Source organism: Doryrhamphus excisus, linkage group LG9, assembly GCF_037039965.1.
Source record: "Doryrhamphus excisus strain RoL-2023G ecotype Guam linkage group LG9, RoL_Dexc_Guam_v1.1, whole genome shotgun sequence".
NCBI classification, from domain to species: domain Eukaryota; kingdom Metazoa; phylum Chordata; class Actinopteri; order Syngnathiformes; family Syngnathidae; genus Doryrhamphus; species Doryrhamphus excisus.
Genome location: NC_136365.1, coordinates 20,136,599 through 20,158,648, shown reverse-complemented (window position 1 = coordinate 20,158,648; position 22,050 = coordinate 20,136,599). Strand labels below are relative to the sequence as shown.

The window sequence follows — 22,050 nt, the reverse complement described above, 5'->3', positions numbered from 1 at the left end:
GCCACACTAACAAAACAAACAACATAGGCGAGCTTAGATTAGTCTTTTTTTTCGTTTTCTGCACGTTAAAGGTGGAAAGCATACTGAAATGGTGTAGTCAAATCAATATACAAGAACAATTCTAACAATTTTATCACTCTATCTACTAAAGTTAAAAAAATGAAGACATTTTAGTCAGTCTCAGCGGAGCTACTTTTAAGGAGATTGTGCTGCCCATGAGTGACTACAATTTATTGGTGAAAAAGGCATGCTTAAGTAAAAGTGAAAGGTCCCCCTTCGACACAAACACATCAACTCTTCAATTACAGTAACACAGATAATGTAATTCCACCATGTAATTTCCATCTCTGGCAAATTACGGGCATATTTACTTGACAACAAAAACGCCGTAATTATGTAAAATCGAAGAATCGAATATGTAAATAATAGAAAGACAGGCAATGTTAAGGCCACCAAAGTCAGTGCCACCACGGGGTCCTTCCTGTTATTCCGGCTTTATAAATGACGTCATCGCCACGTTCATCAGCTGATTCCGGTTCATCGATTTAATCAAGATAGAACGAATTTTTTACCTGTTTATAAGCGGTTTTTAACACCAGCGGGACTGTGGGAAGTTAAAATTGGACAACACTGACATGCTCTATTTGGGTAAGGACACATTTGACAAACGTATTCGTCCCGACAGAACGTGTAAACATTTATGCTAAGTCAGTGGCTAAGAGCGACACCACGCAGGCTAACGTCAGGCCCTTGAAGTGGCTTTGTTCACACCGGGCTCGTAGGCAACATGTCGATGCCGTTATATCAAATCACGAGTAAGGGGCGCAGTGAAAAATTAAAAATTATATATGGTTGCAGTAATTCCAATGCTTATAATCCATGTTTTTGCGCAGTGGCTGCTATTGTCAACATTACGGCTACAGTCAACGCGCTGGTGCCCATGACAGATGGGCTCCCGTAGTGGAAGGAAAGGTGGAAACCAAGCATTATATATTGTTTTAAATAAGTACATTTAAATGTAAATGTGTATTATGTTTCTACATTTAACACTTTTGAATGTTGTCGAAGTAATGTTGTGTTTGTCGTCGCCGCTCATCTCAACATTTAAATGTCAACGCGATGACAATACGAATAAAATACAATAATAATTTTATTATCATATATTAGTCGCTTTCACAGTTAGTCACATACATAAATTGTTCTATTTAGTATTGCAGTTCATTTCAGCATTTAAACGTCCCAATAAACATTGTTACATTGCTCATTTTAGCTCATTACATTCATTTACGAATTTTATTCTAGTAATATCAGGGGGAAAAACTTTTCCTATTTTTTAAATTTTTTAAAAATTGTGTTTAATTGTATTTTTTTAATGTTAACTTGACGTTAAGAATTGTAAATTTTTCTAATTGCAGCTTTGTTGCGTAATAAATAATTGTCATTTATATATTCTTTATTTTCTGTAGTTTTATTACTATTTTTTTGACATTACAACCTCTTTTTCCGAATCGTTTTCCTCGATTATGTCCCGGAAAAATTTAAACTTTGTCCTTGTAATATTGTCAATATGTTCTGATAACATTACAGTTTAATTCCTGCAATGTTATTATTGTCACATTATGACTTTTAGGAGAAATATGCATATATTGACATATTTCTCTTAATATGTGGACATTTCAGTGCTTTATGTGGAGTTATCGTCCGTGTCCTCATCTCTTGTCTGCTGCAGGCCGTCATAATGGACAAGATTTTGGAGGGCCTCATCAGCTCGGGTCACACGGTTCCGGTGAAGAAGGCCATCGTGAAGAAGGTGGTAGAAGCAGCAGAGAAGGATGTGGCGGCGGACGAGTGTCGGGCTTTGTTTACCGTCACCACTCGCCTCATCCTGCTGGGCGAGGACGCCTTCCAGAAGCAGGTGGGCTTCCAGGTTCTGGAAGCTTACGCCCGCTATCACCGCTCCGAGTTTGAGGGCTTCTTCAGCAAAGATTTTGTGCTCGGTCTGCTCCAGGGCGGCTACGAACAGCTAGACCGCAAGGACCCGGCCCTTGTGGATTATATCCACTGCGGCTTGCGGCTGCTCATTAGTTGCCCCGCCGTGCTGGAGCTCTTCAACGTGATCCAAGTGGAGGTTCTAAGGCTGGTGTGCGAGCGGCCCAATCCGGTTCTCTGCGCCCGCCTCAGCACCATGCTGTCCGACTTTGTGCAGTGCGTGCCGAGGGACAAGTCCGGCGTTTTGTTCTGCCAGCAGCTAGTGAGAACCATCAGCTACTTCCACTGCATGGCTCGTCAAGAGCAGGAGCTCGGGGAGTACGTGGGTCAGGTGACTAAAGTGAGCACGCTGCTGCAGAACATCTGGAAGGCCGAACCGGTCACGCTGCTGCCTTCCTTGCAGGAGGTCTTTGCCATCATCTCTTCCACGGGTAAGACTGGACTTTGATTCAGGACTGAGACGGTCACTCACATCTCATGCTTTTTTTTTTTTTTAGACCCGTCCTTTGACCCGTCCATCGCTTTAGCTAGCCTGGTGCAGCACATCCCGGTCCAAATGATCACAGTCCTCATTAAGAGCCTCACAACGGATCAGAACGTCAAAGATGCAAACATGACAAAAGCACTATGCAGGTGTGTAGACACACACACAATATAAGCGGCGACATTATTTATTTCTTAGTTTTAAACTCTTCTTCTTCTTTTTAGGATGATCGACTGGCTTTCCTGGCCTCTGGCCCATCACGTTGACACCTGGGTCATTGCTCTGCTGAAAGGACTGGCCGCCGTTCAGAAGTTCACCATCCTCATTGACGTCACTCTGCTCAAAATTGAGTTGGTAAGTCGTTGGATTCCATTTTACATTTTTATATTGATGTATTTTGCTGGTCTAAATATTGAATCGAAATATGAGGCATTTGTCAAACAGCCTACAATGTAAATTTACTGTACTATTAGTTAAAAAAAAAAATTCTAAAAGCTCATTTGGTTCACTGATGTCACTGTTTTTGCTTAGAAATACATAGATATTATATAATTTTTTTTTACAACAAAATGTTTTATTTTCCATAAAAATGTTAGGCAGTTGGGACTCTGTCAGCAGTCAGGCTTAACAATACAAGATTTTAATTTTAATTTTAATTTTAATTTTAATTTTAATTTTAATTTTAATTTTAATTTTAATTTTAATTTTAATTTTAATTTTAATTTTAATTTTAATTTTAATTTTAATTTTTGCAGGGTGAAATTCCAAATTTACGAGTCATGGACAAAAAAGTGTTTTTTTGGTTTTTTTTTTTTTGTCTTCCAGGGACCTGAAAGAGTAGAACGAAAAATAAGGAAAAATATTTGAATTTTATCATTTTTCAAAACATCTTTGGGGAAAAAAAAATGTATCTGGATCTGATCCAGAGAGCTAAGTTCCAATCATGAACTGTATAAGGTTCCTAAAATATTGTGACAGGTCAATAACACTCAATAGGTTATCACTTGGGCCTATAAATATTTTTTTAAATTGTGCAAACATACTTACATTTTTTTGTAATTATTTTTATTGTAAATTATTTTTAAAATTAATTAAAATAATTTAATTAAATAATTTAAATAATTTAATTAGATAATTTAATTAAAAATCCGCGGCCCACACTTTGGGAATCACTGTCCTAGACAGTAAGCTGTTCATGTCATTGTTGAATTCCCGTTTTTCTCCGCAGGTGTTTAACCGTCTCTGGTACCCCATAGTGCGACAGGGGGCGCTAGCCGTCCTCTCCCATATGCTGCTCAGCTTCCAGCACTCTCCAGAGGCATTCCATTTGGTAAGGGACGTCCCGTCTTCTGGCTTAAATAACCTCAAAACCACCCAAGTTCACCCATATGTTTTTTTTAGTGTGGAAAAGATATATAGTAAAGATATAAAGTATATTTTTAGCTATCCGATGTATCCTCATGCACTGTTCCTCTTCTTTCTCAGGTTGTTCCACATGTGGTCCATTTGGTCCAGTCTCTGCAGGCGGACGGCCTCCCCACCAGTAAAGCTTTCCTGGTGCAATTCACTGAGCTCATACACTGCATGATGTACCAGTACTCCGGCTTCCCTGACCTCTACGACCACATTTTGGAAGCCATTAAGGTACAAAAATTCAGCCATTCATCCGTCAGTCCATGGTGGTGAACTGCTGTATACTGCTGCGATATGAATCCGCAGGAAATCTAATCTATGTCCTCTCCAGGATCTCCCAAAACCCGGCGAAGAGAAGATCAAGTTGGTGCTGAACCAAAGTGCCTGGACGTCCCAGTCCAACTCTTTCACCTCCGGCCCCCTGAGGCAGGCTTGTAAGTCCGAGACTGGCAAGACGGGCCTGGTCAACCTGGGGAACACCTGCTACATGAACAGCATCCTCCAGACTCTCTTCATGGCCACAGAGTGAGTCGGCAAGGTCGTCTGTGGAGCAATTGACATATGATTGACATATGATGTGCTTATGCCCCCCCCCCCTTGTAGTTTCAGACGACATGTTTTATCGCTACACCTCAATGGATCCAACACACTGATGAAAAAGCTGCAGCTGCTGTTTGCTTTCCTTGCACACACTCAGGTTTGTGTGCTACATATTGGAGGGACAATATTACTACCAATGTGGTTCGATGTGTTTATTGTTATTTTATTTTTCACCTGCAGAGGGCGGCATACGCTCCCAGAAATTTCTTAGAGGCCTCCCGACCGCCGTGGTTCAACGTGGGCTCTCAGCAGGACTGTTCGGAATACCTCCGCTTTCTCCTCGACAGGTACAACAAATAGTCGATGTGGTTATATTGAACTTTGACAGGTTAGAAAGTCACGAGAACATTCATTCATTCATTTTCTACCGCCACCCTGTACTGGTGGCCAGCCAATCACAGGGCACATATAGACAAACAACCATTCACACTCACATTCATACCTATGGACAATTCGGAGTCGCTAATTAACCTAGCATGTTTTTGGAATGTGGGAGGAAACCGGAGTACCCGGAGAAAACCCGCGCATGCACGGGGAGAACATGCAAACTCCACACAGAGATGGCCGAGGGTGGAATCGAACTCGGGTCTCATAGCTGTGTGGTCTGCGCGCTAACCACTTGATCGCCGTGCAGCCCGATGCAGAACAATAGTGCAACATTTTATTATTCATTCATTCATTTTCTACTGCTTATCCTCACGAGGGTCGCGGGGGGTGCTGGAGCCTATCCCAGCTGTCTGGGTACACTCCGGACTGGTGGCCAGCCAATCACAGGGCACATATAGACAAACAACCATTCACACTCACATTCATACCTATGGACAATTTGGAGACGCTAATTAACCTAGCATGTTTTTGGAATGTGGGAGGAAACCGGAGTACCCGGAGAAAACCCACGCATGCACGGGGAGAACATGCAAACTCCACACAGAGATGGCCGAGGGTGGAATTGAACCCTGGTCTCCTAGCTGTGATGTCTGCGCGCTAACCACTCGATCACCGTGCAGCCCAAAACATACATATTTTAGCTAATGTTACTTTGTTTTATGCCGTTCTGGTTTGGTGACTCCACACGAATCATGTGCATGGCAAGTTTTGCGCTCAGCTGAAACGCCGTTTTCGGATTTCAATTTTAACTTGACTTAAGGATGATTATACGGACGACGCGGACGGCACCGTCAGACGCTGGTATGAGTTCATTCATTCAATCATTTTTTACTGCTTATCCTCACGAGGGTCGCGAGGGGGGGTGCTGGAGCCTATCCCAGCCGTCTTCGGGCGAGAGGCGGGGTACACCCTGGACTTGGTTCAGACTCAACATGTCACAAACTAATGCTGTGTCGGTCATGAACAAAATGGCCGGTGGACTGAACGGGTATTTTATGGGCGGTTCATTCGTTCGCAAAAAAGAACTAGTTCTTTTGACCCGTTTGTTACGAACGCCACACCACTACTCAGAATCCAAACATGGCGGCGGCGGCCGCGGCAACAAGTTTCAGTGAGTCCGGCCAGAAGAAAAGATTGCGCAACAGAGTATCCAAAGTATGGGAATACTTCACGCTAAAAGGTAATGATGTGGTAGTTTGTGACCTATGCAAAATTGAGATGGCCGTATCACAAAAGCACGACTGCGATGCACCAGCACACAGACAAACTCCTCAAATACATTACTAGTATTATTCATGTTATTATACGTTATTGATATGGGCAGATCATTTAGAAATATATATTTTTATTAACCTGTGTTTGTGGTTTATGTTTTCTGGGACTTTCAGGGATTAATCGATGCATCGAAAAACTATTTTCTAGATTAATCTATTACAGAAATAATGGTTTAACCCAGCCCTAGTAGGTTCTCTTCTAGATGTTTATGGCCCCTGTCTTCTGATCTCAAGGTTACACGAAGAGGAGAAAACAATCCAGGTGCTGGAATCTACAAAGCCAAGCGTTGCCCCCGCCCCCGCCGCCCCTGTGGTGGACTCCACCAGCAAAGACCCGACGGGTCAGACTTCTCCCGAAGAGGGCCTAGCGCCCTCTTTGAGTCCCGCGGAAAGCAAAGCGGACCATGACAGAAGGACTCTGATAGAGAGGACTTTTGGCGGCAAGCTGGTGACAGGTATTCGCTGTACGCACTGCAACGGCATCTCTGAGAAAGAGGAACCTTTCACCGACCTCTCGTTGGCCTTTTACCCCTCTGCCGCCTCTCAGGACGCCGCCCAATGCGAGGGCCCCTCTGCCCAGCCCAAAGCGGTTTGTCAGGGCTCCGTCAACGGCGGCAGTGAGATTCCCGTGCCAGACCAAACTAGTCCCGTCCACCCTGTGCCAGAGACGAGCGGGCCTCCGCTCTCTGTGCCGGACCTCGTCAACTATTTCCTAGCGCCGGAGATCCTGGACCAGGACAACGCCTACTTCTGTGAGAAGTGCGGGTGCCTGCAGCGGGCCGAGAAGACCATGAAGGTGGTGTCGGCGCCCGAGTACCTCATCCTCACCTTGCTGCGCTTCTCCTACGACGCAAAGTCCCACGTCCGCAGGAAGATCCTGGAGAACGTCACCATCCCGTCACAGTTGCGCCTCCCCGTTCACCAATTGGCGGCTGCGCCGTCGCCGGCTTCCTCCTGCACGTCCTCCCCTTTGCAAGTGGACTCCCCCGAAAGCAGCGAGAACCTCGCTAAGAAGCTCAAACCCTCTCAGAAAGACGAGGACGAAGATGACACCGAGTCAAGTCGAGGAGACGTGTCGGTTCAAGTCCGCTACGTCCTCAGTTCCGTCGTGATGCATTCAGGCGTCTCATCTGAAAGCGGTCACTATTACTCCTGCGGACGCAACATCACAGCAACAGATGGCGATGCCACCACTCGCACGAAAGAGGACGCGCGCAACGAACAAGGCGAGTGCGCCGCTCTCCCGGGTTCGACCGATCACGACGGCACGCCGGGACGAGACACGAGCGACTGGCTTTTGTTCAACGACAGCAGAGTGACGTTCACGTCCTTTCAGTCGGTGCAGAACATCACCACGCGCTTCCCCAAGGACACGGCCTACGTGCTCATGTACAGGAAGCAGGATCCAGCGGGTCAGAACGTGAATAAAGGACCGACGGCGAACGGATTGAGGCAGAGTTCAGAACCGCCCCTGCAGAAGGAGCTACTGGACGCCATCATCAAGGACAACAAGCTTTATCTGCAGGTAAGACAACAAGGAACCTGCTGTTTTTTACAATAGAATAGAATAATGTAATAAATAGTCCACCAGGGGGTGCTGTTTAGTCATACACAATGCTAAACACAAACCACTCTTCATCAATCCTGTTATTTATTCACTCTCTTTCCACAGGAGCAGGAACTGACCGCTCGAACCCAGGCTCTGCAGGCCCCCTCGTCGTCCTGCTCCTTCAGACCCAATGGTTCAGATGACAACAACCCACCCGGGAGTTGCGGCCCATCTGGGGGAGGAGGAGGCGGCGGAGGAGGGGGCTTTAATACCATTAGTAGACTGGTCTTTTAATCCAAAAAAAAAAGTGCTCAATACAACAACTTTATGCGTGGATGTTCATACACCATCATAACAGGATGCTTGGATTTGCAATTCCATATCACTTTGAACATTTTTTTTTTAAATTATTATTTATTGAGGCAATTTTTTTTAGTTCTTTGCTGGCATAAAATTGAATCGGAATCATGGCTGCAAATATGTTTTCTTGTTTTGGTATTACCTCACTTTCAACAGCACAGACAACATAAAGGACAGTACAATATTAACAAAAAAACTGTATATTATCTTAATGTATGCTCTTATGTACATGCATGTTGGTGCATCATGACCTGTGGCGTGTGTGTGTGTGTGTGTGTGTGTGATTCCCCCCCTTCCCCTCAAGACCGGTTTAGTATTTGTGCTTTTATAAATTTATTATAACATGCAATAAATGTACATTTGTGTTAAAAATGTAGCCCTGCATAATTGGAAAATACAAACTTATTTACTGTGTGTGGACATTTGAGGATTTTCTCCGATAAAAATACACGGTTTTAATGGAGTTTTGTAATAATACTAAATACATGATGTTTTGCTTAATACGCAAGATATATTTGCACATGTGGAAATGAGTGCAGATTCCAAAAAGGGAAGTGAAAAATGTCATGTAAGATGTTTTCCCCGCAGTAATTAATCACTAAAAGAATCATTGTCAAAACTAATTAAATTTTAACATATTACATATATTTAAATACATTAAAAGGAAAAGTAAGATTTCCAGTAAGATTCCTAAGATACTTCCAAGTCTTCACAGAGAGACATTTATTTGGCTTGGATACACAGGATGTGTTGATGTTTTGCATGTTTTTGGAATTTTTTTCAGGGAATAATTATGGAATTTTATTAATCTTCAGGTGTCATTGCGGATACAAAGGTATTCCGTGAGAGGCTACTATATTTGCACTTTTATTTTTTTAGTATTTATTGTAAACTCTATCAAGCCTGGTACGTACTACACTACACCGGAACGGATAAGAAAGCTGGCGAGCGTAATACGGAGCTACTTCCTTGTATGACTTTCAAAATAAACAAAACCAAGTACATTGCAGTTTATATTTTAGACAGTATATTTGTATTTAAACGAGCTAAAGTTTTAATTTTTATTTTCAGTGACGTAAATTATTGGCAAAAATAACGTTTTTGACTCGTATAGTTAGTTACAGGTAACCATAAACAGCATTAAATACGGACAAAAATAAGTGAACAGACCTAAATATGTAAATGTAACATAAATAAACACGGAGATGTTTGTTTTTAGTTGTGAGAGTAGCGAATAATCGGTTTAAACGCAGCGAAACACAACTTCCGGTTGCAAGTGACAGCGTAGCTTGACGCCGCCATGTTCCTTTGTAGAAGGAGGGAGGTGGAGGTGGAGGAGGAGGAGGGCGGAGGAGAGCGACTTGTTCTGGGAAAAGACAGAGCCGCGGTGCTGTCAATCACAATTAAGGAACCACTGGAGGAATAAACTGGTAGGAAAAGCTCGGCGACGTTTGTTTTTAATTATTAAGCACCGTGTTGCCCCCCCACCATAAGCCGCATTTAAACTATGAGTCGGGGCACGGCGCCGTGGGACATTCGCGGATTCATTCCGCCAACCGGGAATCGTTCCACTTTGTCCGGGTCGAGCTATCCTGTTAGCACGATGCGTTCCGTGTAAACACCACAACTATATTCATTTTTTTCGCGGAGTTAGGACAATTATAGTGGATTTTTGTGTGTTTGTGCAAGACCCAGCAAACTATTTCAGCATTTCTTTGACTCGCAAAAAACGAATCGGTTATCGACGTTTCACGAGAACTGTGCCTGGCGACTTTCGAAGGAGTGACTGGTACACTTAGATTTATGCGAAAAATATTCGCTTTTTTTACTTGTAATTGAGACAACTTTTATACATTTTCAGCTCTTTTCTCCGTCTCCTTTCCAGGCACAGGAGGACACTCCCAAAAGGCTCCAGGGAGCTCCATTATTTCCCCGACTAAACTCTCAAAAGGGGATCCAACGAGAGAGCAGCTATGAGCGGGGGAGATGTGGTGTGTTCAGGATGGCTGCGAAAGTCTCCTCCGGAAAAAAAGTTGCGACGTTACGTAAGTGCACTTTATGTCTTATTGTTTGCATGCTGGCACTGCGAGGCGGAGTAAAAAAAAAAAAAACACCAAGGAACTTCAGTGTACGGCTTGTTTGTGTTTTAACAACATACCGTCGTATTCGTGCCATTCAACTTTGAAACGTGTTTGATTTGTCCGAGCTTTATTTGTATTGTACGGTGTTAATAGAACGAGTACTTGAAGTAAGCAGGTGGTTGTTTACCTGTGGGACACTCATTTCAAATGTTTAGTTATGTAGCATCAAAACTGTGTATTTATTGTTATTATTTTTTACCTCCAAGGCACTCTTCAAATGAAACCCATTTCCTTTATTGTTTATAGAGTACAAATAGTTTAATGGTGTAAAAAAAAAAACAGGGTGCCATTTAACTGGATCATTTAGAATGGGCGGTACTATGAGAGGCTGCTACACATCCTGTTTGTTTACATAATAGAATAGTACAACCTGCAAGGTAGAAGAAAATACATTTTGGGACACAGTTTTCTGACGTATTGTCATTTTTAAGGCATTAATCAGTTCCAGGGTCAAACTGTGGCAAACATATTTTATTAACAGTACAGTTAATGTATACGCTGTTGTATTGTAAACATAATGAACTGTTAAGATAACATCAATAAATGACAATACCACTAAACTTTTAGTGCATTTCAAATGCTGGAGCGCTAGAAATATTTCAATATTGATCAAAGTAAAATTTGTTCTCAATCAGAAATCACTCCACACTCTTTATTGCTCTCTGGTTCTACCATATCTTACTTATTGTGTGGAAATATGGGCTAATAACTATAAAAGCAATCTTCACTGGCTAAATGTACTGCAAAAAAAGGTCAGTAAGGATAATTCATAATGCCGCCTACAGAGAACATACTAACTCCTTATTTCTAAAATCACAAATACTTCATCCTCAAACAGCTAAAATAATACATAAGGCTAAAAATAACCAATTAGCTAAAAATGTCATCCAATACTTCTCTACAAGAGAGGAGAAATATGATCTCAGGGAAGAAGTACATTTGAAACACTTATATGCGAGGACTACGTTATGCTAGCCATAGCATTTCAGTATGTGGAATCAAACTATGGGATGGATTGAGTAAGGACCTCAAACAATGCACAACGATGAGCCAATTCAAGAAACAAAACAAGCAGTTGATGTTTGCTAAATACAAGGATGAAGAGTCTTGAACCAGTCATGATGTGCTATAAATATCACTATATTGACGGTTACTATGGTACCCATTTTGTCGTTGGATGCTCATATCACCTCCTACTTCGGTACGTGACAAAAAAAATAGAATTAAAAAAATAAATAAAACTAAAAAAAAGCAAAATTAATCAAGTAAAAAAAAAGCTTATACTATATTAGGAAAGCAGGAAGTGAACAAATGTAACAGTTAGTGATTGTAAAAGTACCAGATGGAGGGGTAGGATTCAATAAGCTTTGCTTCTTTCTACTCCTTTTGGACATGTGGAACTGTGAACTGATTATGGGATGCACTCAATTGTAATCTGATGCATGTTCAAATGAAATAAAACCATGACAAACACCGCAGCGATAGGAACAAGCCCCGAGCGTGGTAGCGATGCTGCCGTTTGAGTTGGCTAATTTGGCTTTTGTTTTGTTTTCCCCCCATGTGGTAGAATGTTTTGCAGAGAATTTGGGCCATTTGGTGAAACGTCATTCTCAGTGAGAAGTCCCACGCGATCCGCACCATGTTTGTTTACTAGTGAGCTCAGGGGAAGTTACGACGTCACAGAAAAGGAGCGCTTGATTTGCTCATGTTAATCCACCTACAGCACAATATGGGTCATTTAATATATAAAAAAAAATGTAATAGTGTCATGTCCGTTCATATTACTACTAGTACTGCAATAGTCCTGTGGAGTTGGGAACCTTAATTGTTGGTATATGTGTGTGTGTGTGTGTGTGTGTACGCTCAGGGCACCTTCTCGTCTCAGGATTTGATTATCTGGTGTCAGTAAAAGCATCGATTTACCTTTAGGAAGCGGTGCCATTGCAGTCACATGATGAAGGTTGTGCACGGTCAAGCCGAGGGTTTATTTACTATCATGACAACTGCTTTGGGGGCGGGACCACTCGCAGTGCCATAAAACTTTAACATCCAGTTTTAAATTTACAACAAAAAAACATCAAAAAAATCCTGCTCAAATGTTCACATTCTATTAGCTGTGAAAAAATGCAGACAAACATTAGTAAAAAGTCCATAAAAAATAACCATTATTTAACAAAATTCCACCATGTGGTTGTTTGTCCTGCTTAAAAATGCACCAAATGTGTTCTCTTGAATTGTGGGGTTGCATCATCATCACCTGTCGTGCAGAAAGACGTATTTGGGAGCAAGCGGGGGTCGGGTAGAAAAAAAACAAAAAACAAAAACACAGTGTCACAGCCAGTGGTGTCACTAGGGGGTCACATTTTTGGGGGGGTTGAATCCCCCTAAAATAGGTCCCCTTAAATAATTTGATATTTTTTATTGATTTTTTCTTTACAAAAAAAAATTCGACAGATTTTATATAATAGGGCAAGAATAGGAATTAAAATAAATATTCACCATAATATATATTATAAATATAATATATAAAATATTCACTCGGCCTATTTTAGGAGGTTTGAACCCCCTCTAAAATAGGTCCCCTTAAATAATTTCATATTTTTTATAGAATTTTTTTTTTACAAAAAATCTGACAGATTTTATGTAATAGGGCAAGAATAGGAATTAAAATAAATATTCACCATAATATATATTATAAATATAATATATAAAATATTCACTCGGCCTATTTTAGGAGGTTTGAACCCCCTCTAAAATAGGTCCCCTTAAATAATTTGATATTTTTTATAGAATTTTTTTTTTACAAAAAATCTGACAGATTTTATGTAATAGGGCAAGAATAGGAATTAAAATAAATATTCACCATAATATATATTATAAATATAATATATAAAATATTCACTCGGCCTATTTTAGGAGGTTTGAACCCCCCCTAAAATAGGTCCCCTTAAATAATTGGATATTTTTTATTGATTTTTTCTTTACAAAAAAAATCCGACAGATTTTATATAATAGGGCAAGAATAGGAATTAAAATAAATATTCACCATAATATATATTATAAATATAATATATAAAATATTCACTCGGCCTATTTTAGGAGGTTTGAACCCCCTCTAAAATAGGTCCCCTTAAATAATTTGATATTTTTTATTGAATTTTTTTTTACAAAAAATCTGACAGATTTTATATAATAGGGCAAGAATAGGAATTAAAATAAATATTCACCATAATATATATTATAAATATAATATATAAAATATTCACTCGGCCTATTTTAGGAGGTTTGAACCCCCTCTAAAATAGGTCCCCTTAAATAATTTCATATTTTTTATTGATTTTTTTAAACCAAAAAATGTATTAAAAAAATATATATATATATGTATTGTTTGTACTGTATGTAAAGTATTCCTGACCTTCATTTTCACACTGGCTGGCTGACCTGCTATCAGACACACTTTGTCCCTGATGTGCTACTTACTGATTACTGGAGCTCAAAGGTCAAACTATTTTGAAAAATCAAGTGGAATTTTTTTGTATTGCCATTCCAGTCGACCAGTAGTTTATGTAGTACTCACAGATATTGGTGGGATCACATTGTCACAACTGATTTATTTTCAGTTAGCCTCAAATGTACAGGTATTTCTTGTTAAGAAGTAAAAAAATGTACCACTTCCACACAGAATAGGAGGAAGACTTTTTTCGCTCTTGTGGTCATCTAGTTAGTTTTCTTATTATAGCAAATGTTGTCGTGTTTTATCCAATCAAAGCTGCACAGGTCTTTTATAAAGCTGGTAGCATGTTAGCGTTTACCCGCTATAATCAGGTAAAAAACGTACCACTTCCACACAGAATAGGAGGAGGACTTTTTCGCTTTTATGTCGGAACTCACGGCTATTGTTTACATATGTACCGTATTTTCTGGACTATGAGTCGCAAAAGGCCAAAAATGCATAATTACGTAGAAAAAAACATAGGTAAGTCGCACAAAAAATATAAACATGAACATCTAGATGTGGTCATCTAGATAGTTTATTTTCAGTTAGCCTCAAATGTACAGTTATTTCTTGTAAACGTAAGAAGTCAAAAATGTACCACTTCCACACCGAATAGGAGGAGGACTTTTTCGCTCTTGTGGTCATCTAGATAGTTTATTTTCAGTTAGCCTCAAACGTACAGGTATTTCTTGCAAACTTAAGAAGTCAAAAATGTACCACTTCCACACCGAATAGGAGGAATACTTTTTCGCTCTTGTGGTCATCTGGATAGTTTATTTTCAGTTAGCCTCAAATGTTACAGGTATTTCTTGTAAACGTAAGAAGTCAAAAATGTACCACTTCCACACAGAATGGGAGGAAGGCTTTTTCGCTCTTGTGGCCGTCTAGATAGTTTATTTTCAGTTAGCCTCAAATGTTACAGGTATTTCTTGTAAACTTAAGAAGTCAAAAATGTACCACTTCCACACAGAATAGGAGGAGGAAGACTTTTTCGCTCTTGTGGTCATCTAGATAGTTTATTTTCAGTTAGCCTCAAATGTACAGGTATTTCTTGTAAACTCAAAAAGTCAAAAATGTACCACTTCCACACAGAATGGGAGGAAGGCTTTTTCGCTCTTGTGGCCGTCTAGATAGTTTATTTTCAGTTAGCCTCAAATGTTACAGGTATTTCTTGTAAACTTAAGAAGTCAAAAATGTACCACTTCCACACAGAATAGGAGGAGGAAGACTTTTTCGCTCTTGTGGTCATCTAGATAGTTTATTTTCAGTTAGCCTCAAATGTACAGGTATTTCTTGTAAACTCAAAAAGTCAAAAATGTACCACTTCCACACATAATGGGAGGAAGGCTTTTTCGCTCTTGTGGCCGTCTAGATAGTTTATTTTCAGTTAGCCTCAAATGTTACAGGTATTTCTTGTAAACGTAAGAAGTCAAAAATGTACCACTTCCACACAGAATAGGAGGAGGACTTTTTTGCTCTTGCGGCCATCTAGATAGTTTATTTGCAGTTAGCCTCAAATGTACAGGTATTTCTTGTAAACTTAAGAAGTCAAAAATGTACCACTTCCACACAGAATAGGAGGAAGACTTTTTCACTCTTGTGGTCTTTATAAAGCCGGTCGTATGTTAGCGTTTACCCGCTATAATCGGATTAAGAGTTTACTGCTCACATTGCAGAGCACTTATTACAGCTTTAATGCACACTTGGCTAAAATATTGGCTACTTAGCTAAAATACGGACCCCAGGACAGCCCACCTCTCCACCGGGACTTGACGGACGAGCTTAGCAGTTTTAACTGTCACAGATGCGTCCTGCTTTGAAACCGTTGCCCGTAAAATTAGAAATGCCCGGCACAATGAAAACAAAGGCCCAGATTAAGTCGAGGATTCGTTAAATCTGCTTAGCGGAACAGAACAGAGAACAAACGGCCATTTTTCTGTGGAAACAAACAGAGAGAGGTACGCTACTGAAGTCATGCGGCCACAGTACTTCATTTTTGGGTGGGGTGGTAGAGGGGGGGCTTGTCACAAACCCGCTCACCGCCCATGGAAATGGATTGCATGAGCCATTAATAATTGACTGTCCATTACAAACAAATAGCCATAAAATATTAATGGCGGCGCTGCTACAATTGTTATCCTTAGCTGCCCACTTTTGTGGAGTAGCACCGGTGATGATGTACACAGATGGATCAGTTACACGGGTGGGAACCTGATACGGACACCTTTTAGTTCTATTTATTGTGGATTTCAACAACATTGAAGCTAAGCCAAAATTACAATCGTAACATTTTTTTTGCCTGCATGATGTTATTAATGTCCCATATTTTAACCTATTTTAGGCTCACCCCCTATTGATGTATAATCGGGTACTACAAGGTACTGTTTTGTTCTGCTTCAATTTGCTTCTAATTTTCCATTTTTTTTTTTGTTAAAATCTGGTGTTTTCACTGAAATCAGCCTAAGTTCTATTGCCGATTTATAAAGACCCCAAAAGGGTAGAAACAAACTATTTTTTTTCCATAATGAAAGAAGACAGTCTAAAGTTTCTTAACATAATTTATATAGTCCTCCAACGACAAATACATTATATATATATATATTATATATTATATATATATATATAATTTATATATATAAGATATATAAAATTATATATAATATAAATTATAAATATATATGTTATATATATATAATTTATATTATATTATATAATAAATATATCATATAAATTATATATTATATATATAACTTATATATATTATATATATATTATATATAATATTAACGACAAATATATTATATAAATTATATATATATATTTTGTATATTTAAGATATATAAAATTATATATAATATAAATTATAAATATATATGTTATATATATATAATTTATATATTTGTTGTTAATATTATATATAATATATATATATATAATATATAATGTATATAATATATTTGTCGTTGGAGCATATAAACCCTGACTTCTTATGGTTTTTAACTTTATTAGAGTCATGTACACATGAAATAACACCCCTATACTCACCTTGACGCTCCTATTATTCTTTGTTTACAACACATTGCTCAACAGGAGATGGCCACTTGCTAGCACGCTTGCGGGCTAACCAGTTAGCCTCAAATGTACAGGTGTTTCTCGTAAACTTATACGTCTCCTAGCTGTGAGGCCTGCGCTAACCACTCGGCCACTACCTAAGATATGTACCGTATATATACACGTTACCGTAAACGATACACTGTGGTCATCTAGATAGTCAAAAACGTACCACTTCCACACAGAATAGGAGGAGGACTTTTTTGCTTTTATGTCTAATTTTGGGTCCTCCCAGCTGTGAGGCCTGCGCTAACCGCTCGGCCACTACTTAACATATGTACCGTATACTGTAAACGATACACTGTGGTCATCTAGATAGTCAAAAACGTACCACTTCCACACAGAATAGGAGGAGGACTTTTTTGCTTTTATGTCTAAACTTGGGTCCTCCCAGCCGTGAGGTGTGCGCTAACCACTCGGCCACTACCTAACATATGTACCATATATATACACGTTACCGTAAACGACACACTGTGGTCATCTAGATAGTCAAAAATGTACCACTTCCACACAGAATAGGAGGAGGACTTTTTTTCTTTTATGTCTAAACTTAGGTCCTCCCAGCTGTGAGGCCTGCGCTAACCACTCGGCCACTACTTAACATATGTACTGTATACTAGTTAGCCTCAAATGTACAGGTGTTTCTCGTAAACTTATACGTCTCCTAGCTGTGAGGCCTGCGCTAACCACTCGGCCACTACTTAACATATGTACCATATATATACACGTTACCGTAAACGATACACTGTGGTCATCTAGATTGTCAAAAACGTACCACTTCCACACAGAATAGGAGGAGGACTTTTTTTCTTTTATGTCTAAACTTAGGTCCTCCCAGCTGTGAGGCCTGCGCTAACCACTCGGCCTCTACTTAACATATGTACCGTATATATACGTTACCTTAAACGATACACTGTGGTCATCTCGATTGTCAAAAACATACCACTTCCACACAGAATAGGAGGAGGACTTTTTTGCTTTTATGTCTAATTTTGGGTCCTCCCAGCTGTGAGGCCTGCGCTAACCACTCGGCCACTACTTCACATATGTACCGTATACTGTAAACGATACACTGTGGTCATCTAGATAGTCAAAAACGTACCACTTCCACACAGAATAGGAGGATGACTTTTATGCTCTTATGTCTGACAAGCCAGGACTGTCTGCGTAATGCAAGATGAAGTCTCATCAATGTTTAGTATCAGTACTGCCACCTAGTGACCAGAATACTACATATCACTTCTATTTCAATATGTTTGGACTAATAATAGACCACAGAGTACCACGAAATTATGAATTAATTTATGAAAAAGCGTGATATAGCGAAGGAGCGATAATCAAACTGTCAAACTTTTTGATAAAGTTCTTGCCTGCTCAACATCTTCAATGCCCGATGCTGTTCCTGTTAGCGTGTTGTGATGGAACTGAGGTCAATGCTGACTCGGCACATTTGAAACGTGCTTTTTTTTTTTCTTTTTTTTTTTGTGGTTTCCAGCTGTCCCAGTCAAATTCTACGGAATGGCTGCGTGGGAACCGGGTTGTCTTTGCAGTTTCAGAGCTGCCCCTTTTCTGCGGCTAATATTAGACGCAGATGTCCGTCACGAGACATTGCGTGTTCTCCGGGTCAGGACCGCCGTTGTTGTGTGCACACACGGCTTGGGTCTTCGAGGCGGTAAAAATAGTTCATAAGATGGCTTTCCTTCGCCTTGGCAGACTCGGATACAGAAATTGTGAGAGTGCGGAACACTAAGCGGTTCTTTTTGAATATAATCCCATCTGATTGGGCAGCGTGGGAAGAAAATGGAGTAAGTGAAGCCGTGCCAACTATATGATGATGTGCGTTCCCCGAGTGCTTGTAAAAACGGGAAACTCCTCGGAAGAGGGGAGCAGCACAAATTGAATAACTTTGTCATCTCTTGCGGAGCGAGGATGGAGAGGCGGGGATGAGAAAAAGGACGACAGAAGCAACACCATTAGCTCTCTGTTCTCTCTTTCTTTCGGTCTTTCTTTTTTCCGTTCCCAGCGTCTCTTGGCAGGCGGTGTCGGCAGGAATGCGAGGCTGCTCTGTGCTCCTCTCTGCTGTGGGGTGCCGAGGGCCTGATATCCCGCCAGGACGGGCTGCAAAGCAACGCAATGCAATGCAACGCAATAGAACAGAACGTAGAGCAGAGAGCGATTGTTGTTTCTGCAGCTCAGAGAAAGACAAGAGGAGCCGCTCCCTGGCGCCCTCAACAAGGCACGGCCGCCCCTTCCTGTGTGAGACGCTGATGGCTACCAGATGGCGGCTGAAGTGAGAGGAGGAGGAGGAGGACGGGGGTCCTCGACGCTCCCTGTGATACTCACTTTTTGTCCGACTTTCACTCTGGAGGGTACAACTTGATCACACTTCCGATATTCCAGCCATGCTTATCGGCCTGTACCAGTATCAGTCCGATATCAGCACAAGTCATACATGCAGTACTTTTATTAGTAGAATAGTAGGGGTGTAAGAAAATATTGTTTATGCGATATAGCGTGATACTTTGTTCCACGATACTGTAACGATATTAAAAAGTATGATATGGATATTAATTCTTCATTCATTCATTTTCTACCGCTTTTTCCTCACGAGGGTCACGGGGGGTGCTGGATCATTTTTATTTTTATTTTTATTTTTATTTTTATTTTTATTTTTATTTTTATTTTTATTTTTATTTTTATTTTTATTTTTATTTCCTAGCATATAAGTGTTTCAAATGTACTTCCCTGAGATCATATTTCTCCTCTCTTGTAGAGAAGTATTGGATGACATTTTTAGCTAATTGCTTATTTTTAGCCTTATGCATTATTTTAGCTGTTTGAAGATGAACTATATCGATAAACATGATCTCTTCTATTGTGCAGTTGCATCATTACCTCTTTTTGCCTTTCGCACAAAAGACATAAATACAGTATGTCTTTGAGATTGGGCAATTGGGTTGTCATTTACATTTGTACATTTGTTCACTTCCTGCTTTCCTAATATAGTTTACGTTTTTTATTTTTATTTTTATTTTTATTTTTATTTTTATTTTTATTTTTATTTTTATTTTTATTTTTATTTTTATTTTTATTTTTATTTTTATTTTTATTTTTGGGGTCTTAATATATTAAGTTTCCATGATCTTTGATGGCGTATGGAGGCGATGGCCGTGATCTGCACAGTAACGTTCACATTTTAAAGTCGCCGGCGTTCAGCTGTCGTTGACACAACAAGCACATGCGCACAAAGGCAGGTGCCTCTTTTAGTTATGCGTCGACCGTGAGATCTGACCCGAGCCACCGTGTCTGCGAACCCCCTAATATAGCCCACTGCCGTCAGGCCGGTGCACCGCCCACCCCCCACCCCCCCACCCCTATCCTCTCGTGCCGTGTGCCAACATGTGTGCGTGCTTTTCGACCCCAACAGTGTAACCGTGTTGGGTTAGCGGCATGGAGAAGCCGTGTGAAATTTTGCTGGCAACTTGTGTAATTTCACAAGTTGATGCCAGTCAGACAGAATTGCTGTATTGTTTAAATTCTAATTCTAATTCAGTTGAGTGATTTTACTTTATTTTAGTTTTATTTTTTGTGTGTTTTTTTTAGGAATGTCCGCTAGTGCCGCTGTTGTGGCTACTGTTCCTTGATTGCATTAGAGTTACTATGGTGCTCCATGATATCTTTGGCCTGGACTCAAGCCAGAGGACGTGTTTAACACACAAACACACACACACACACACACACACAGGCTGGGAAAGACACAGCCATGCAGTCGCACATGAGGAGTATTCATTTCCAACCTGATTTGGAAGCCGAGACGAAGCTTTCCTTGTCCATGCATACACTTTTTTCTTGTTTTTATTTTATTTTTACGACAAAACTGTGGATTCCACTTGGATCATTTGGATAAACGGGAATCCGAACGTTTTTAAGAACCAAGCTGAGCTTAAAGGTTGGTCATTGGCTTTGCATGATGATTATACAGTCAACCTCGGATATATCGGATTCAATTGTTCCCACTGGTTTTGTCCGATATAAGCGAAATCCGTTATATGAAGAGCTTGCAACCAAAAGGCGCTAAATCCAATTTTCACTAAGTTGCATATTTTTCATGAGTTTAATAGACCTCATGTCGTGTATATCCAAATCACATATTTTGGTCTTGAAATCATTTTAAAAAATATGAAAAAAAAGTGATATGAAATTTATGCTTTCAACCAAAAGGCGCTATTTTCATTTCAGATTTCAACCAAAAGGCGCTAAATCCCTTTCTTTATTCTTTATTCTGATTGGCCCAAGTTTCCCATCTATTGATAATCTGACCAATCAGAGAGAAGAATACAATTGGCACTGCACATACAGAAAGCCAGTATCAGTGCGCATCCTGTTTTGTTTGTGTACATTAAGTACACGTATGATAGTTACAGTATGTTATGCAATTCAGGAGAACACAAATTGTGTTTTTACAGTATTCTGTAACATGGAAGTTTTTTTTTTAAAACATTATTTTACTTACTAAAAAAACATACAATGTAAAGAGTTTGTAATGAGATGATTTTTGTCACTGTCACCTTCATGGTGCAGTCAAATATGAGCACTGCTTTTAATAACATTTTTATTCATTTAATTAATAATAATTATTTTGTATTGTATGTTGAGAATGGCTTCTGTGTTGTAATTATTTTATTAGCGTAGCACATTAAAACACCTTACATTCTTTTACAACAATGCCATTGAAGAAGTTAAAGGTGACTTCAAATTTATTGATGACCAAATAGATTGATATGTGCGTAGTTAAAAATAATTGATTTTCTCGAAATCAGTCAAAATGGATTTAGCGCCTTTTTGGTTGCAAGCTCTTCATATGCGTATACCGGGAAATGTCCGTTTTACGCATATATCTGATTTCGGATATCCGGTATATGCATATATTGGATTTCGGATATCCGGTATATGCGTAAATCGGATTCATATCCGCTAGAAAGTTGACTCTGAATTTAGCAGTTCAAGAGAGAAATTCCGGTCTTGTTTGTCTTTGTAGTGGAATTTGTCCCACAGTGTGTTGCGTCCCTCGTTGGCACGGATTCCACTGTTTTGACTCTTCTGTAAGCGGAGAATTCCTTAAGCCCCGTTCCGTCAGCGGTCGATTCCAAAGCGTGATCGTGCGATTTCAGTGAGTGTGCCATGCCAAAGGAATGTGTTGAATTTGAACCATGCAGCTTTGACACGTGTACGTGACTGCTGCATTT

General features: G+C 40.0%; 2 protein-coding genes across 7 annotated transcripts in view; both read left to right on the top strand.

Annotated features, from left to right (window-relative positions):
• The first annotated feature begins 486 nt into the window (after positions 1-486).
• On the top strand, positions 487-8,437 carry usp38 (ubiquitin specific peptidase 38). Its single transcript, XM_058070707.2, has 11 exons — positions 487-648; positions 1,730-2,420; positions 2,487-2,622; positions 2,698-2,827; positions 3,702-3,803; positions 3,959-4,117; positions 4,218-4,411; positions 4,490-4,583; positions 4,667-4,773; positions 6,382-7,672; positions 7,820-8,437. The coding sequence occupies exons 2-11, from the start codon at positions 1,739-1,741 to the stop codon at positions 7,988-7,990; spliced, it is 3,066 nt and encodes a 1,021-aa protein (XP_057926690.2). The 5' UTR covers positions 487-648; positions 1,730-1,738; the 3' UTR covers positions 7,991-8,437.
• A 950-nt stretch (positions 8,438-9,387) lies between these two features.
• The window catches only part of gab1 (GRB2-associated binding protein 1), a 56,285-nt gene continuing 43,622 nt past the window's right edge, over positions 9,388-22,050 (top strand). For 3 of the 6 annotated variants that reach the window (XM_058065431.2, XM_078793607.1, XM_058065429.2), the window contains exons 1-2: positions 9,389-9,845; positions 9,942-10,101. In XM_058065431.2, the coding sequence (XP_057921414.2) occupies positions 10,030-10,101 (72 nt within the window). In that variant the 5' untranslated portion in view covers positions 9,389-9,845; positions 9,942-10,029. Of the gene's footprint in view, positions 9,846-9,941; positions 10,102-22,050 lie in introns of all 6 variants that reach the window. The other 3 variants (XR_009128687.2, XM_078793608.1, XM_058065430.2) reach the window with 2 other exon arrangements.

What these genes read in the sequence shown, in the direction of transcription:
- usp38 (XM_058070707.2), top strand. Translation starts at nt 1,739, where the DNA reads ATGGACAAGATTTTGGAGGGCCTCATCAGCTCGGGTCACACGGTTCCG. An exon ending in TGCCATCATCTCTTCCACGG is followed by an intron (nt 2,421 to 2,486) that starts GTAAGACTGGAC and finishes TTTTTTTTTTAG; the next exon opens with ACCCGTCCTTTGACCCGTCC. An exon ending in CTCCAGAGGCATTCCATTTG is followed by an intron (nt 3,804 to 3,958) that starts GTAAGGGACGTC and finishes CTTCTTTCTCAG; the next exon opens with GTTGTTCCACATGTGGTCCA.